The sequence below is a fragment of the Ovis aries genome, chromosome 2 (genome assembly GCF_016772045.2).
Source record: "Ovis aries strain OAR_USU_Benz2616 breed Rambouillet chromosome 2, ARS-UI_Ramb_v3.0, whole genome shotgun sequence".
In the NCBI taxonomy this organism is placed as follows: Eukaryota; Metazoa; Chordata; class Mammalia; order Artiodactyla; family Bovidae; genus Ovis; species Ovis aries.
The window spans coordinates 53,543,128-53,561,603 of record NC_056055.1 but is presented as its reverse complement, the minus strand read 5'-3'; the positions used below and the strand labels follow the sequence as shown (position 1 = coordinate 53,561,603).

General features: G+C 45.3%; 1 protein-coding gene across 1 annotated transcript; it reads right to left on the bottom strand.

The window, feature by feature from the left end:
- Positions 1-170: 170 nt before the first annotated feature.
- On the bottom strand, positions 171-10,222 carry SPATA31F3 (SPATA31 subfamily F member 3). Its single transcript, XM_027963914.3, has 5 exons — positions 9,990-10,222; positions 9,448-9,493; positions 8,857-8,917; positions 7,396-7,940; positions 171-5,222 (listed from the first exon to the last, which is right to left on the bottom strand). The coding sequence occupies exons 1-5, from the start codon at positions 10,131-10,133 to the stop codon at positions 4,771-4,773; spliced, it is 1,248 nt and encodes a 415-aa protein (XP_027819715.2). The 5' UTR covers positions 10,134-10,222; the 3' UTR covers positions 171-4,770.
- Between the last annotated feature and the right edge of the window lie 8,254 nt (positions 10,223-18,476).

Sequence of the window (18,476 nt, the reverse complement as noted above, 5' to 3'; positions counted from 1 at the left end):
CAGGGTTTGGGGGGAAGGGAGAAACGGATGAATAGGTGGAACAAATGGAATTTTTAGGGCAATGAAACTCTTCTGATACTGTAATGGTGAATGTATGTCATTATACATTAGTCAAAACCCATATCAGGTATAACACAAAGAGTGAACCCTAACATAAACTATGAATGTTAGTTTATAATAAAATCAGTATTGTCTTATCAATTTTAACAAATGTACACTGCTAAATAAAAGATGTTAGCAATAGGGGAAACTGCGTATGTGACCAAGGATGAGGAGGTATAATATATGAGAACTCTCTACATACTGCTTCAGTTCGGTTCAGTTAAGTCACTCAGTCACGTCCGACTCTTGCGACCCCATGAATCGCAGCACGCCAGGCCTCCCTGTCCATCACCAACTCCCAGACTTCACTCAGGCTCACGTCCATCGAGTCAGTGATGCCGTCCACCCATCTCATCTTCTGTCGTCCCCTTCTCCTCCTGCCCCCAACCCCTCCCAGTATCAGAGTCTTTTCCAATGAGTCAACTCTTTACATGAGGTGTCCCAAGAACTGGAGTTTCAGCTTCAGCATCATTCCCTCCAAAGAAATCCCAGGGCTGATCTCCTTTAGAATGGACTGGTTGGATCTCCTTGCAATCCAAGGGACTCTCAAGTCTTCTCCAACACCACAGTTCAAAAGCATCAATTCTTCGGCCCTCACCTTTCTTCACAGTCCAACTCTCACATCCATACATGACTACTGGAAAAACCATACCTTGGCTATGTTGACCATGTTGGAACTTTACTGGCAAAGTAATATCTCTGCTTTTCAATATGCTATCTAGCTTGGTCACAACTTTCCTTCCAAGGAGTAAGCATCTTTTAATTTCATGGCTGCAATCACCATCTGCAGTGATTTTGGAGCCCCCCAAAAAATAAAGTCTGACACTGTTTCCACTGTTTCCCATCCATTTCCCATGAAGTGATGGGACCAGATGCCATCATCTTCGTTTTCTGAATGTTGAGCTTTAAGCCAACTTTTTCGCTCTCCTCTTTCACTTTTATCAAGATGCTTTTTAGTTCCTTTTCACTTTCTGCCACAAGGGAGGCGTCATCTGCATGTCTGAGGTTATTGATATTTCTCCCGGCAATCTTGATTCCAGCTTGTGTTTCTTCCAGTCCAGCGTTTCTCATGATGTACTCTGCATATAAGTTAAATAAGCAGGGTGACAATATACTGCTTAATATTCTGCAAACCTAAAACTGCTCTTTAAGTCTATTCATATTTTTATATGAGACTATAGCATGGATACTTTTGTAACATGCTTTTTTCCACTACCATGTCCATACATTTTTAATCATCTTTGCAGAGATTGAGCCTGGACACAGTGGCGATGGTAAAGTTAGTCAAGGATAGAAATGAGGCCATGGAAGGAGGATGATTCAGAGGATGTAGGAATTTAGGGGCAGGGATATTTACTCAAAGACTCACAGAGGAGAGGGACTAGAAATTGCGTGGATGAACAGACATAACTAAGCCCTTGAGTCTGAGCGTCTCCAACAGACTGGGGATTTGAGCAGGGCAGGGAGTTTCAGCTCCAGTTCCGTGAGTCCTGGTCCCCTGCTGGCAAGAGGCTGGCATGACAGGACTGAGCAAGAACAAGATGAAGCCTCAAACATTCACTCTGGAGCTCAGCAATAACCTTCCTGCTAGGATGAAGCGAGCAGGTACAAGAGACACACAGTCATGATAGTCAGTTTTCTGAAATATCCATAACAGGAATGTGCTGAGGCACTTGGAAGCCTACAGGGCACCAAGGGAAGGACCTCCTCCACCTCAGCCAAAATGTGTGCACATTAACCTTGGCTTCCCACCTGACCTTTCCAAGTCACATTCCTTCTCCTGGGCATCCTCCTACGTGGCTCTCAGCCCAACTCCCACCAGGAAGGGAGGATCTGCCTGTCACAAGACCTCTTATGACCTTTGGGGATGCTTTAGGAAAACTCTGGAAGATGTGGTTCAGCTGGCCTGGGCCTTGTGCCTCCTCGCCCTGGGGGCCACAATAGGGGCTGGGCTGCCACCCCTTAGACACAGAGTCACCATTCAGAGGAGGGACACACTCATGCTTCCTCCCATCCTGCCTTTTCTGCATCCAGCTGGCAGTGGACACACTGTGCTAAGTACTGGGTCCTATCCGAGGAGACTCCCGCCACCGCTGCTGGTTGTGGTATGTGGAGCCATCCTGAATTTCCTTCAGTGAGGCAGGGCATCCCACAGCCCTCATACCACACCATGAGGAGGCCACAGCCCTTTCTGCCTTTCTTCTTTCCTCTGGTAGGTCAGAGGTGGGGAATGCAGAGGTGCCGCCTTCTGAGAGAAATGAAGTGTCCAGAACAGAGTCCCCTCCCATCCGCTCAGGGCAGCCTTTTTCTGCTTCCTATTTCCCTCCTCCAGCCCCCGAAACTCCCTGGTCTCTGAACACTAGGATACCACACCTGCCCCCTTCCTGTGTCCCTAGGCCCATCCTTTTCCTCATGTTCTGGGCGTCTAGAGTTTCTCTGTGATCTTTCCTTAGTGCTCGTGTTCCAAAAATATGTTCAACCACCACCACCTTTCCATATTCACCTGGCCCTCAGTTGACCACCAGATCCTCAGGCCCTGACAGAAACTTGCTGCGGTAACTTCCAGAATCTGCCTCTACTCTACTTCAGCTTTGGCTCTCCATACCACTCCTTCCACCCCCAGCCACGGTACCTTTCCAGCTCCTCACCTACCCTCTTGAGTCGTTGCCCAAACTCCACTACATGTGACAGCAACCTTTCTCCTCTTAACACACAAAGTCTCACCTCAATGCTTCCTTCTCTCTACTAACCACCAGCAAAGTGCCTGTTTTCTCCAAGATCGTCTCCTGGACTTGGACATTCACTGCCATCTCCTCACCTCTACAACCACCTCATGGCTCCGGCAGTTTTCCCCACATCATCAGTTTATCTCTCCTTGATTTCATCCTTTCTCTCAACATCCAACATGTTATGTCTCTCATTTTTAAAAAATAAAGACACTCTCTGGGGTTTATCTACAGCCTTCTCCCCATTTGTCTGCACCTCCGTGGAACAAACCTCTTTGAAGGAACTGATTGCACTTGCTATCACCAATTACTCTTGTTTCATTCGCTCTTGAATCCACTCCAGTCATGCCTTCACCTCCATCACAGGTGAGTGTGCTTTTCTCAAGGCCATTAGTGTTGCTCTGATGGGAACTCTGCATCCTCATCTTACTTGGCCAGTTCACAACTTTTATTGCAGCTGATCACTTTCTCCTTGTAATATGCCAGGACGCCACGCTCTTCCAGATTTCCTCCTTCCTCCCTGGCTTCTGCTTCTCAGTTTCCTCTGTGTACTTGTTCCTCCTTTTCTTCCCAGTCTCCTAACACGGGAATATCCCAGAGCCCAGTCTTTAGACCTCTCCTTCATGTATACTCATTCCTTTAGTGACCTCACCTGGTCCCATCGTTATACATCTCTCCATTTCTCTCTCTTTCTCCAGCCAGGGCCCTCCATGTTCACTGTGTGGACAATAGACGGCTGGGGGTATGGTTTCAGGAAGAAGCAGAAGATTATGAAACTACTGCTACTGGTAGCAGCAGAGGAGACAAGAAGGAATTGTGTTTTGAATTTTGAAGGTAGAAACAACAGGATCTATTGATAGACCAAAAGCAGACTTTTTAGAAGCAAAAGTCACGGATGGCACCAATATTTTGGCCTGAACAACTAGCAAGAGAAAGGTGCCATTAACTGATGTGGGAGCAGGTCTGGTATGTGTGATTGGGTGGTGGCGGTGGTATGAGGAATCAGTTCATTTCTGAAATAAATACTGGATATCCAAGTATATACAGTTCTGATTAGACAATCTGGGCATGTGAGACTGTCTACCGCATAAGATAATGATCTCCATGGAGGCGAGGCCTGTGTTTAGGTGACTGCTGTGTCTGACATTGTTTCTGGCATGCAGTAAGTACTCAAATGTTTTAATTGTTGAATGTAAGATGATTCTCAAAGTCATTTTTATTGTGACTCTTTGGGGACATTATCATCAACTGATTTTCATTCTAGGAGGCATTTATTCCATGCAACTGAAAGGCAATGAGGGTCAAAGAGGCAAGAGAACTATAGCAAGCTCCCAGACAGGTAACCTCTAAAAAAAACTCCAAACAATAACAACAAGGCGCAGAGAGGGGAGATTCTATAGTTTGCTCTGACATCTGTCATATTAGCTATGTGCTTTTGATAAACACAAAGCACCTCCTCAAAGAAGAGGCACTGCAACACTCCTCTAAAAGTCTTCCCTCCAGATTATGGGAATATATAGTAGTTATCAACAAACTGTGCCAAAAATGCCCTGGATTCCCAGCTATCACTTCTTGTACTATCATCATGCACAATTTGCTCCTCTGGGGCTCAAAGTCAGCAGGGAAGCCAGGAGAGAAGTCAAGCATGATCTTTACCTCCAGTGTACCTTAAATACGGGTCTTCCTTCTGTGCTCAGGTCCCTCTATCCACAGTCCAAGGTGGAGCTGGAAGAGTCAGGTGGAATGCTTACCTACCTGTGAAATGGGTTTAAGCTCCTATACTACATGGGGTGTATGATCTAATTCCTCTACTCTCTCCATCACATACCACACTGAAAACAAGGAGGCACAAACAGGTGGTTCTTTGCTTAAAGGTATAGAGTTTATTTGGAGAGAGTCCTGCCTCACCAGATTATTAATGGAAATGATGATGACAGCCTTTTCAGGAGGATGCAGAAGTCTGGGAACCTCTGAGCTCCTTCTTCCTGGACTGGGTACTCTCCTGGGGTAGACAAGTGCCTTTTGCTGAGGTGCAAATTGAGACATGGGATGGATTTTCTGGCTGAGTGGCACGAGTCAGCAGAGGACTGCCCTTGGAGCTGCCACTGGAGAAGGGCAGGAAACAGGACTGACCAGACTGCACGGACTGTCGCTGGAACTCACTGTCCAGGCACTGGAGTGCGTCAAAGAAGCCCTCCTCCTTCTCCAACTTAGCTCCATTCATGGGGCGTTTGGTGGAAGGTGGACTCTTCTCAGCCTTTTTTGTCTTGGTTTTGGCCGCTTTCTCATCCTTACAGCGGAGAATGCATTCCTTATGCCCTTGACCTTTCGTGTCAGGGTTAATCCCGTGTGTAAAATGCTTCAGCTTATTTCCCAGGTCGGCTTCTACAGCTTCTGGAAGGATAGGGCTCTTGTGAGTATGAGCTGTCTTTACCAGACCCTGCAGCTCTTACCCCCAGAAAGGGTGGCCCTATAAATTTGGCCCTGCAAAGTTTGGATCTGAAAAATATGTGGGTCCTTTAAACGCAAACTGTGGAACAGCAAATTGGTCCTGCAAGGTCTGGCCCTTTAAGCCCTGAACACTTCCAGACATGGCATTCGCGGGAATGCTTCTTTGAGGTCATTCACCTTGCTCTAACAGCCTTACAGACCATTCTCATCTAGTCCTTTGGTCCCAAAGAATCTTAGAGGATGCTCTAGGAACTCAAGGTAAGGGAGATGCTGGTGAAGGTACGGACAAGGGGGAGTTTGGAGATGGAGGCTCTACAGATCCAGACAGAACCTTGCTAGTCCCTACTCACTCAAGGCAACCATCCTGGCCAAACTAAAATTTTACCTGAGAAAGATCCTGGAGATACATTTGAGAAGTCAGGGGCTCTTGGGGGTTCAACTTGAAAGTGTCCCTCCTAGAACCCTGCCAGAGCAAATGGTCTCTCTGGATGGAGAGAGATATGGTACTGCACCCCTTCTCTGTGGCTCTCTGAAGCTTTGAGTTTCCCTGTGTCCCTACTCTCCCTGCTGGTGCAGGGAGATATCTAAACAAAGTGATTGGTAACAGCATCTGTGGAGGCTTACTGCTGCTGGTTCAGGCCTGACAGTATTCAGGGTATCACTTCCTGATCCATGTAGGGACTGACTGCTGCCTCTGTGTCTAGAGGCTTATTTTCTGGGGTACGGGGAACTGAGCTGCTTCCAGGGGCCCTGCAATTCTATGGACCCAGTGATTGAGGTTCCAACCACTGCAGATGTTCCAACAGATGTGGGTAGGGACAATCCCCTAGCAGATTTTCTCACATCTTTAGGCAAGATGGCTCTACAACATCGCCATGGCCTGGACAAGCAACTATGGGCTGGCCCTGCTGGCCACAACAGATCAGAAGAGGTCACTATCCCCTCAGGTCTCCAGGTCTGCAGGCTAGGGGACTCTCATGCTGGTCAGTGAGCTACCTTGGGACAGAGGCTGCTGGTCATCAGGGGAAAGGAGCAACTGGAGGGACTGCTGGATCTTCTGGGGCAGACCCCAGCAATGGTAAATTAAATTGCCAAATAAACCACTTCTAAAGGTGGCACTCCAGCAGCTCGGGGCATGCTCCATAAAAATACAACCTTGGCTCCTGAGGATTTTTAAAGGGACTTCTCCAAACAGGTAGGCCCCTGGGTCTCAGGACATAGCCTTCAACACATCTCAGGACTTAGGCTGTAGGGTTTGCTACATCTACAGAGATCTCTGGGAAACAGCTAGCAAGCCCCATGGAAGCTGGAGCTGCCACTGAAGCAGAAGTCCCAATGCAAGGCTTTCCACTTGACCACAGTCAAAAATGGGACATTGATAGAGGCTCACTGATAGAAAAATGAAGAAGCCCAAATTCAGGAGGGTGGGAAGAACGTGGCTCTAACTGAGGTAGAGGAAATTTCAGACAGTCTGGAGATTAATAAATCATTGGGGGAAAAAAAAGAGATCAGGCTCGCCTTTGGGGGCACGATGTTTAGGAGTAGACCAGGGACTCAATGTGCAGAAAAGAGGAACCAAGGAAAGACAGCTGTGTTCTGCTGTGGCCAGCACACTGAGGCCTCAGTGCATCCCCCAAGCAGTGGACAGAGACGACTTACTAACTGAAATGTGGAAGAGGGTAGAGCCAGGATCACAGGGTTTGGGATTTCTTTGCAGTGATATTTGCACAGGGTCCACAGTGGATCCTTCAAAAACAGAAAGTTTGGGTAGACTGGCTTACCTCCCATGAACCTCAGGTCAGGGGAGATAAAAGCCCATCTTTTCAACAGATGCCTTAGAGGTAGCATTCATGATGAAAGAAATGGTAGTGTTTCCACCCAGGATTGGAAAATTTGGGGGTGGTATGACATAAGCTGCCACAGGAATCTTCCAAAACCTCGGGAACACTCAGATATAGATAGAAATGCATGCATTACATACAAATACTTAAAGATATATCAGCGACTGGGGGAGACGGGAACATTAGACGAAGGGAATCAAGGTAGTAGGGTATTTCAGTTTGTGAGCTTCGTGTTCAGGGAAAGAAACGGAAGCAGATTTTCAAGGGCTCCTGACCTTGTTTCTTCAGAATGCCTTCAGATTTGCTCTTCTTCTTGACAGGCTGGTTCACAGGAATCCTAGGCTTTTCAAGGCTCACAAAGGACACAGCTCCTGCATCCAAGGGCAACTCTGACCCTCGACATTCCTGCCTCAGCTGCTGGTGACCAGCCCAGTATTGGCGGATGCTGATTGCACTGGCAGACTTGGTAGCTGGCTTAGTGGCTGACTTGGCAGCTGACTGGGTTACAGATTTCTGATTTGTTACTTGTGACACTGTGCGGGTTGCTGATGGAAGTGAAAGCTGTTTGAAGGGCAGGGACTCCTGATCAAAAGAGAGACTGCTGCTGCTGCTGCTGCTGCTAAGTCGCTTCAGTCTAGACATGGACAAAACCTCTAGGCAAGAGGAGCCCTGTGATGGCCCCGATGAGGTAGCGGTGGGCAGCGTAGTCTCACACGATATCAACTGCTGAATCTCCAGAGCCACAGAATTGCAGATTTGGCAGCAGGGGTCTGCACACAGGAGCCGCCGCACACTCCCTTCCTGAGGAAGCCAGCCATGGCTGGGAAGGGAAGCATGGCAATCATTTGTTACTGACGCAGTAACATCTGCCTCTTTGCCAGTGTGTGGCCTGAGACAGACCTGTCAGCTCTTGCTTTCTACCCCCATGCTGTTATTGCCACTGCTTTTCTGCAGAAGCATTCAGCAGGTCAGGGCTAGCTAAACTGGACAAAGTCTCAGACAACTGGTGGGAACACAGGGCCTTGAGAAACTGGGAGGTGGGTGAGCTCTCTGTTGACCTGTGCTGAGAAGCTGAATTGGGAGAAGGGAACCAGGCAGGTCGGGGAGCCAACGGTTAGCTGATGGGGCAGCACCAGAGACGTCACCAGGTAGAACCTGGAGTCAGCCTCGCTTCAGGCCATGGAAGGCCTGTGGGAGCTCTGCATTCTGGGGATTAGGAGATGCACACATCTCTCAAGAGCCAATTTCTCATTCTGCAGAGCTCTTAAGGAGGGGATAGCATGACAAGCTCCTGCCTGAGGGTTGTCCCAGGAACTGGCCTCCCTCAAGACAGAACCAGAAGAGGTAATGTCAGCAGGGTCCAGGGGTCTGCCCTTAAAAGGGTGTGGCTATAAAGAGAATATGAAAATGATGACTTGTTTATGCACTTAACTATCCATTCTCCTGACTGGGTAACTTGTCTCATGGTTGGGAGAAAACCCACAGAGTGACATTCTGTCAAATCCTGACTTCCAGCACCTTTGTGAGCCTTGCCCAGAGCACAGCTGGAAGACCACTCTCCACTGAGACATCTGACCCCACCCTCTCCTCCAGCAACTCTCACCCAGGGCTCCAGGCTCCCTGTGTCTGGCTTCCTCTCAGCCATTCTCCTTCTGCCCAACCCTGCCCCAGACCACACACAGAAATCACCACAGGCCACGCTGGGAGGTGGGATTCTGCAAAGAGCAACAGATCACCTTCGCATGAGCGAGAGCAGCTCCCGCAGCTTGTCAGCTTCTTTCCGGGAATGTCTCCTAGCTGAGGAAACAGGAGACAGTGTTACACAGAACAAGAGGGGATTCAGGGACATCCTACAGGAATCTAAAAGCCTTGAATGGCAGGAGACTGCAGACAACCCCCTTCCCCAGTCAGCACTCTGAGGGCACATCTGGGCACAACTTAACCAGGTATGATGTGCTCTCCTAGACCTACTCTCATTTATCTTCACAACCACACTATGAGTAAGACAGCATCATCAGATGCCCATTTTATGGATAACAAGACTCAGAGATGAAATGACCTCTACAGGGTCATAAAACTAGTAAATGACACACTTGAGGATGTCTCCCCTACTTCCTCTTCACTCTCAGTGGAAAGGTGGAGAATTTTGGAACATTCCCAGGTTCTCATTTCCCACCCAAAAAGTCTTCTGGGAGGATCTGTCAACTTGGGGAATTGGAGCAATGGTTAGAGCATCCAGCGCCTGGCACCAGGGGTCACTGAGGGCCAGGGTCCATGCAAGTCTCACCCCCAGAGGAGGGAAGTCAGAGCAGAGACTGGGACTTTACCTCTTGGTGTTTTCTCTTTAGCCCTTTGTTTGACTTTCTGGTGACGCTTAAAGACAAAAGAGAGTGTGAAGCTGGGGCACCCTCTTCTTTTCATGTCTAAACGGAGACAAAACCTGCAAATATTTCCCAAACTTCTTCTGTTTCAATTCTATACATTCTGCTACCTTTTTCCCTGCTCTACCTTTTTCATCCCATCATTTCCTTTCTCTTCTTATTTCTGATTCATTTCAAAGCTCTTCACACTCCATACCTCCACCCCCATTCCCTGAACAAGTTCTGTGGGAAATTAGAATAAGACAAGGGAAAGGGGGAAATGGAATCAAGGACGGGTGGTCTAGTAGACAAAGGACTTTAGCCACCCAAGGTTCTAAAAGTCCACCAGCTGAAAGGATCACCCAAATCTGAAGCTGTACTGGGATCCAGTCAGGAAACTTCCTCCATTTAAAACAAAAAAGCAGGGGTAAGGGTAAGGAGAGACAGTGAAGGGATAAAACCTTGTCTGAGGCGTAATTGGTTCAGTCATGGTCATAGCGTTTCCCTACCCGGCAGCAGTTCCTCTTAGGTCCCAACTTTACATCTTGGTGGGTTTTTTTCACTTGCCAAATAATTAATGCAATAATAATGATGGAGCCATAAGCGTAAAAGGGATATCCAACATCCCACAAAATAAAAGTAGGGCTCAACATAATCTAAACCTTACTAGTCATCCCTCTTCCTAGGCTTCCTAGGCTTTAAGGGTCTTAGAGCCTAACACCTCCAAATTGTGGACCTATTGTCTCTGCCTCACAGAGCATAGAATCAAACCAGCAGACTGCATCACAAAGCCCTCCTGCTTCCTAAGTCAAGCATGGCATCACAGACCTTCACTTGTCTAGGAGAAGCTCATGTGACACCATGTTAAGGTGAGGGTGTCTGGTTGACTACATGGGTTGCAGAGCCTAAGCCTAAAGATGCCAAGTCACAGGAAGCAAATACTCCTTCATGCCCTCTCTATTCTCTCTATCCTGATGGCTCAGACTTCAGCTCTCAGATAACAGTCTGGCGTCTATCCCCAGATAACTGAGTCTTTATGTACACTGTGTGCCCTAAAAGAGAGATAGTGGATTGGTCAGATGAACTCCATGAACTATATATATCACTGTTCTGAGAATATAATTAGGAAACACACAAGACGACAGTATATACGTTATCCTATTAAGTCTTGGACAGTGAAGTTTGATGTCACAGGCAATAGGTGGGCAGTCATGAAAAGGACTGTGACTACTGTGGCAAGAAAAGGACATAGCTTCTGTTCCTTTAAATAACTTTCTGAGACTTAAAGGAGTCCTCCCAGTCTGTGTGATCAAGCTTTTGATGGATGAGAAGAAACTGTAAACAGTGCCTTCCAAGGAGAAACATCAATGAGGCTCACTTCTGGAGCTTGGTTTTCCAGAATGGTCCTTACAGATCTCAGTAGTATCCTGTGGAGTATCCACTCATGGAGGTGAGTTACTGGCAAGACTAAGGACCACAAACTTGGGCTCTTAGGTTGAATCCACCATGGCTGAAGTGGTTGGCTGAAATGTTTATGAAACTCTGAATCTGAACACCTTTAGGCACATCAAGTTTGTTTCTGTTCAATCTTAGTACCCACCAACCCCATGTCCACTGATTTGCATATTAATGTTAACCTCATGATCCCTGTCAACATTGTGATATGCCTCCAAGACTCCAGGATTTCTGAATTTCCTAAGAAGTTCTTGCCCTGATGAGAATGGTCCCATAGCCCCCAAATTCCCAGGCTCAAAATCTCTGAAGAAGCTATTTGGTCCTTCCTCCAGCATTCAATCTACCAGTGAACAGGTGTGGTGAGCCAGCAATCTGTGTTCATCCCTAAGCTGCCCAGTCTCAGAGGTACAAAGACATTTGAGTTATATTACCTGCCTGCTCTCAAGTCACTTAAAAATCTAGTTTCAAAGACAAAAACTAATTCACAGTCAAAAATCCACCTTATTAAGAGTTGAATCAGGACTTTCCTGGTGGTCCAGTGGTTGAGAATTTGCCTGCCAATGCAAGGACATGAGTTCAGTCCCCGGTCCGGGAAGATTCCATATGGCAGCGGGCAACTAAGCCCACGTACCACAACTACTGAGCCCACGTCTAGAGCCCAATAGCTGCAACTACTAAGTGCTCTAGAGCCCATGCTCCACAACAAGAGAAGCCACCACAGTGAGAAGCCTGCACACCACAACTAGAGAACAGCCCCTGCTCATCACAGCTAGACAAAGACTGTGCCCAGCAACAAAGATCCAGCACAGCCAAAACTTTAAAAAAGGGTTGACCAAGAACCAGCATTACTAGGAGCTGGGAAAAAAGGGTGTAAGGTGTTATTTAATGGGTACGAAATTTCTGTATGAGATGATGAAAACAGATACTGGAGATGGCTGCATAGCACTGTGAATATACTTAGTGTTACTCATGTACATTTAAGGTGGTTAAAAGAGTACAGTTCATGCTGTATACATTTTACCACAATTTTTAAAAAGCTTAAAAAAACAATCATTAGCATGAGGAAATTTTTTGCTATCTATAAGGAAGAATATTCTGAAAATAATTTGGCAAAGAAACAGATTACTGAATATTTTTCTTCAATGTCCTTTTTCACAGAAAAAAATAAAAACAAAATAGATCCTTAAATTTAAGATAATTTAAGAAGTGTCTCACCCTGAAAATGGGATGAATTTGAGCCATTTCAACATTTTTCCTAAACTTACAAATTCCGTAATACAGGAATGAGAAGACATTTCCAATTAAGGAGAACTGAATGACAGGTTGTGTATATGTGTTAGTCGCTCAGTCGTGTCTGACTCTTTGCAGCCCCATGGACTGTAGCCTGCCAGGCTCCTCTGTCCATGGAATTCTCCAGGCAAGAATACTGGAATTGGTTGCCATTCCCTCTTCCAGGGGATCCTCCCCCCAGGGATCGAATGCAGGTCTCCTGCATTGCAGGTGGATTCTTTACCATCTGAGCCACCCAGGAAGCCCAAATGACAGGTTATCAATAATCAGTTAAAAAAGCAGCTTGCATCGGCTTTTTAGCAGCAAGTCAAGATACCTAAAAAGACACTTGAATTTTTTACAGTTGTCATTATTCCTCCCCAACCAAGCTCATGCGTCCTGCTCTGTGCTGCTGCAAGCGCTCTCAGTCTCCCGTTAACCTGACCCAGTGTAGCGCTGTGTGGTGCTCAGGGCCCTCCCCCACCCCGGGCTATGAACCTGGGTAATTAACAAACTTCTGTCAGGCTTATAGGTGAAGCATCAGGTGTCGCACTTTCAGACATCCCCAGGACCCAATGGGACAAAGAGGAGGTGCACACGACACTCCACCTCCTCCCCAACCCACTCCTGCTTCCTGCAGCAGCTGCTGCAACTTCGCTCGGTCTCCCATTAGCCTCTTTGCCCCAGACAAAATCATCAAATTTGGGAAACTTGGTACCAGCTCCAACCTGTATACTATTTACCTTAAAGATAATCCACGGCCACCATCATCCCACTAGGCCATTAAAACCATCTGCTACAGACTCCTCTACTGCAACTTACCCAGGCCTTGCTCTTCCATCTCAGCGCTGAGGACGCAGAGCTGAAGACCACCTTATACCTTTCTGCAGACCAGACCTTTAGTACAGGCTTATTTATTGATCTGGTACCTACTGACAGAGGGTGCTTGTGTGGATGGGACAGAGGGATCAGCGTCTTCCTAAACAAGGGCATATTTGCGTAATGAACACACAGTCATTTTTGATGATGTGGACATGGATCGTCACATTTGCCCTTCCTGCCACACGGTTTACCGTAAATGGCAAACAAGGAAGATGAAGTACCTCAAAGGCCTCTGTGGACTCTACACAGAGTCCTGTGGGGAGGGCTACACAACTGCAAAGGATTCAGATTTGTCTGTTTCGAAAAAACTTGCCAAAGCAGGACCCTGCTCTCATAATAAGCCTATAGTGCCACAGTTATAACAGTAGAATTTCTTCAGGAAACTGTTCGGGATTACTGATTCACATGCAACATGGGTCATATCATAGCCCAATAAAGAAAAATCCTCACAGGACACTAGTGTGATTTTGTCCCTCCACACAAGCCTTATGAAGGACCTTTGCTGCTTCATTCTCAGAAAACACTAGTGAACATCTTCAGATGTCTCAGGTGATGGGGACAGAGAGGCACAGCTACTGCCATTCAGAAGCAACATTTTTAGACACTAGCATTTTTATTAATGCCCAAGCGTTGGACAGGGAGTTAGATAGGAAGCCTCAGAGAAATATCAGCAAGACCACCAGCACGCCACACCAGTCACTTCGCTATGCAGAAGTGTAGTAAGCAGATAGAGGCACCAGAGGGCAGCACTTGCCTACCCAACGTGTCCCAAGGATTCTGTGACAGAAACTTGAACCAGCCATCTGTTTCACTGCCTCCCAATCCTGGCCTTACATCAGAATTACTGGGAGGCTTGTCAAAATATAGATTTCCTGGCCTCATCCCAGACTTGATGAATCAGAATCTCTATGAGCAGGGTCTTGCAACCTATGTATTCAATAAGGGTCAAAAAAATTCTCAAGCAACAGAACACTGGGCTTTGGGTGTGCATTTGGGAGCAACGGGTCTCCAGAGAGCAACAGTTCTTCCTCCTACCCCCGTTTCATTGATACGCAACTGGCACATAACACTGTAGGAGTTAAGGCGAGGTCAGCAATACAATGGTTTGTTACATGCAGGCACTGGGAAATAGTTACCACAATAAGTTTAGTTAACGTGCATCACCTCACTTAGACATTTGTTTCCTGAAATAAGAACTTTTAAGATCTACTCTTTTGGCAACTTGCAGACACATAAAATCGTTAACTACACTCACCACACTATACATACATCAGAACTTATTCTATACTTATCACTTATTCTATACTTATCACTATACTTCCTCCAGAACTTATTAATCTTATAACGAATTCTGTACCTCTTGATCGTCTTCATCCATTTCCCCCACTCCCTCTCCCTGACCACCCATCTATTCTCTGAACGAGTCTGGTCATTTATTTTTAGATTCCATACATAAGTAAGATCACATAGTATCTGTCATTCTCTGTCTAGAGATATGGTTCACTCAGCCATTGTATTGTTGCAAATGGCAGGATTTCCTTCTTTTTTATGGCTGAGAAATATTCCGTGATATCATATTCTATATCCATTCACCTGCCAACAGATGCTTAAATTGTTCCAAGTCTTGGTTGTTAAAAAATAATACTGCAATGGACATGGGTGTTCAGATATTGCTGAGAGATAGTGATTTTGTTTCTTTCAGATATATAACCAAAAGTGGGCTTGCTGTGTCAAATCTAAAGCAACTCTTATTTAAAAAGTCCTCCTGTAATAGGTGAGTTTGACCATCGCTGGCCATGACCTAACTTAGACAGTGGTCTATAAACAGAAGTTAAGAATTTAGGAACACAAGGAAGAAAGGAGAATCGATCTGAGTCGGTGATGCTATCCAACCATCTCATCCTCTGTCATCCCCTTCTCCTCCTGCCTTCAATCTTTCCCAGCATCAGGGTCTTTTCAAATGAGTCAGTTCTGTGCATCAGGTGGCCAAAGTATTGGAGTTTCAGAGTAGTATCTATTACAGACTATTTATAGAATAAAGCACTGGGTGGGGGCAAGAAAGTTTATCCAGAAGTGAATCCCGATAACTTTAAAGTAGGAAATAACAGTCTGAGAAGGAAATGACAACCCACTTCAGTATTCTTGCCTGGAAAATTCCATGGACAGAGGAGCCTGGTGGGCTCCAGTCCATGGGGTCCCAAAGAGTTGGACATGACTGAGCATGCCTGCACACACAAAAATACTCAGAATAGCTCAGAATGTGTCTGGAACACATAAACTGCTATATGAGTCTCCTACAAAGAGGAGAGGGATTATATTTGGCTGAAGTGATCTGGGAAAGCTTCACGATGTAGAAAACAGCATTTAACTTGCTGCTTGAAGCAGAGAGAGGATTTTAATTCGTGAAACTGGAAAGAGAGAGTGATCCACATGCAGGAGTTAGCATGCATAAAACTGCTGGAACCTCTGTGCAACGGTATGTGGAAATAACAGAGGGATTTCTGAAATATTTATTTTACTCTGGGTACATTTTATTCGGTATATATCGGATCTTAATGAAGTGAGGTTTAGATTTCATGTTGTCTTTGTGTAGAAACTAAGGTTGCGGATATCTCTTTGTGGGTGTATTTTCCTGCATCACGTGGACATGAACTGCGGAGATGGGTCTCCTAAATCAGACCATATGTATCTCTAGGTATAAATGTCTGCGTGGGTGCATTTCTCTACAGATTTTCTGATCTTTGTGGGTGTGTGCACATGCAGTCCTGAGGGGAAGGGAAGGAAAGAGTAGAGGTGAGGAGGACAAGGAAGAGGGGAAAAAGAATGAGAGGCTGTTGAGGTGAATCTGTGCCTGAAGCCCAAATGTTAATCCTACCCATCATTAGTATTTTAAATAGTTGATAATTGATGGTCCCCTCATCCTTGGAAGTTCTTTTTCTAATAATAAAACATTTATTGGTAAAGGACAGCATCTCAAAATGCTATCTTTTATCCATCACATTCAATGTCTTTTCAAATGTCTTTTCATTTGTCCTTCCTTTTACCCATTTTAACCCTCTTTTTGGATTTTTTTTTTTCTTTTGGTGTCTTCTTTCCTTATGCTCCCAGTCCTAGTAATTTCTTTATTGGAATTTTGTCTTTCTGTAAGCTTTCCCCTTCTCCTCTAACTTAGAAACCTAATGCCATACCCTGGCTCAGAGGTTAAAGCGTCTGCCTGCAATGCAGGAGACCCAGGGAGACCCAACCTGGTTGGGAAGATCCCCTGGAGAAGGAAATGGCAACCAAAGTATTTTTGCCTGGAGATTCTCATGGATAGAGAAGCCTGGTAAGCTACAGTCCACGGGGTCACAAAGAATCAGATACGACTGAGCGGACTTCACTTTCACTTCACTTTCACCCACACCCCAGAAAACCAATGTTTTTAATTTGGGAAAGGGGTACTTCATGTTGTACCCCTAAAACATTTTTAAACATATTTTGGATTTGATCTTAGGTTTTTATCTTCACTGTCACTGCCACAGTTAATTCAACAAATTTTAACTGTGTGCTTTGGTGTAAGTCAACAGCACTGTTCTAGCTACTGAAGAAACAGCGGGAAAATGCCTAGAATAGTCAGCCAATTATATTCATGATCATCTTTAAGTAACCAACTTTTCTTTTCTCCAGACATAGGGAGAAAACTAAAAGACAGAAAAGCAAGAATGATTTAGCTAGCTTTTCCAAGGGCATCTACTACATATCACCTTAAGAAAACTAAAGTAGCAAATAATCATCCAGTGAAATTGCATATTTTTTTATATTTGTTAATATATTGCCATTCCAAGAAATGAGGGTAAATCGAAATTATGTTTAGTGAGCAGTATTTTTGCATCTATTTCTTAGATATAATTCTGGTATCCAAAGATGGTTTATTAATTAACTTAGTCATTTGCTTAATTATTAGGCTCCTAAGGTTAGTCACTTGCCTGGAGAATCCCAGGGACAGAGGAGCCTGGTAGGCTGCCGCCTATGGGGTCGCATAGAGGCGGACACGACCGAAGCAACTTAGCAGCAGCAGCAGCAAGGTTAGTCAACAATCTGGAAATATAATATTAGCTAATATATCCATATGAATTCTAGAATTCTAAAGACTTCATAATAATATCAGAAACAATGGCTTGCTGCTGCTGCTAAGTCGCTTCAGTCGTGTCCAACTCTGTGCGACCCCACAGACGGCTGTCCACCAGGCTCCGCCATCCCTGGGATTCTCCAGGCAAGAACACTGGAGTGGGTTGCCATTTCCTTCTCCAATGCATAAAAGTGAAAAGTGATAGTGAAGTCACTCAGCAGCTTGAAAATCACTCAATTTTAAAAAGTCATAAATCTCCAAATTGAAAGCATTCAGTGAGCCCCAAACAGGAAAAATTAAAAGAAAACAATGTCCAGACACATCATAATCAAGCTTCTTAAAACCAAAGATAAAGAAATCTTAAAAACAATGAGAGAAAAATACTGTAGTTCGAATGACTGAATTTCTCATCAAAAATCACACAGGCCAGAAGATGGTGTAACATCTTTAAAGTGTTAAAAATCCACAATGTTATAACCAGTTAAAATATCCTTCAAAAACGAAGATGAACTAATATGCACCCCAGTGTTCATAGCAGCAATATTTGCCATTGCCAAGATATGGAAGCAACCTAAATGTCCATCAATAGATGAATGGATAAAGAAGATGTGGTATATATTCAATGGAATACTGCTGCTCCTGCTGCTGCTGCTGCTGCTGCTGCTGCTGCTGCTGCTGCTAAGTCGCTTCACTCGTGTCCGACTCCTTGCGACCCCACAGACGGCAGCCCACCAGACTCCTCCACCCCTGGGATTCTCCAAGCAAGAACACTGGAGTGGGTTGCCATTTCCTTCTCCAATGCATGAAAGTGAAAAGTGAAAGTGAAGTCGCTCAGTCCTCTTCGCGATCCGATGGACTACAGCCTACCAGGCTCCTCTGTTCATGGGATTTTCCAGGCAAGAGTACTGGAGTGGGGTGCCATTGCCTTCTCTACAATGGAATACTAGTCAGCCATAAAAAAGAATGAAATTTTGCCATTTACAACAACTAACCTTAAGATGACTAACTTGACTAACCTTAAGACAGATTTAGAGGGTATTTATGCTAAGTGAAATAAGACAGAGAAAGGTAAATACTGTGTGGATCTAAAAAAAATAAAACAAACTAGTAAATATAACAAAAAGGAAACAGACTCACATATAGAGAACAAACTAGTGATTGCCAGTCAGGAGAGGGAAGAGGGGAGGGGCAATATAGGAATAGAGGATTAAGAGGTGTAAACTTATGTACAAACTAAAGCTACAGGATATATTATATAACACAGGAAATATAGCCAATATTT

What these genes read in the sequence shown, in the direction of transcription:
- SPATA31F3 (XM_027963914.3), bottom strand. Translation starts at nt 10,133, where the DNA reads ATGTTGAGCCCTACTTTTATTTTGTGGGATGTTGGATATCCCTTTTAC. An exon ending in TAAAGAGAAAACACCAAGAG is followed by an intron (nt 8,918 to 9,447) that starts GTAAAGTCCCAG and finishes CTGTTTCCTCAG; the next exon opens with CTAGGAGACATTCCCGGAAA. An exon ending in CTGCTCTCGCTCATGCGAAG is followed by an intron (nt 7,941 to 8,856) that starts GTGATCTGTTGC and finishes TTCCCTTCCCAG; the next exon opens with CCATGGCTGGCTTCCTCAGG.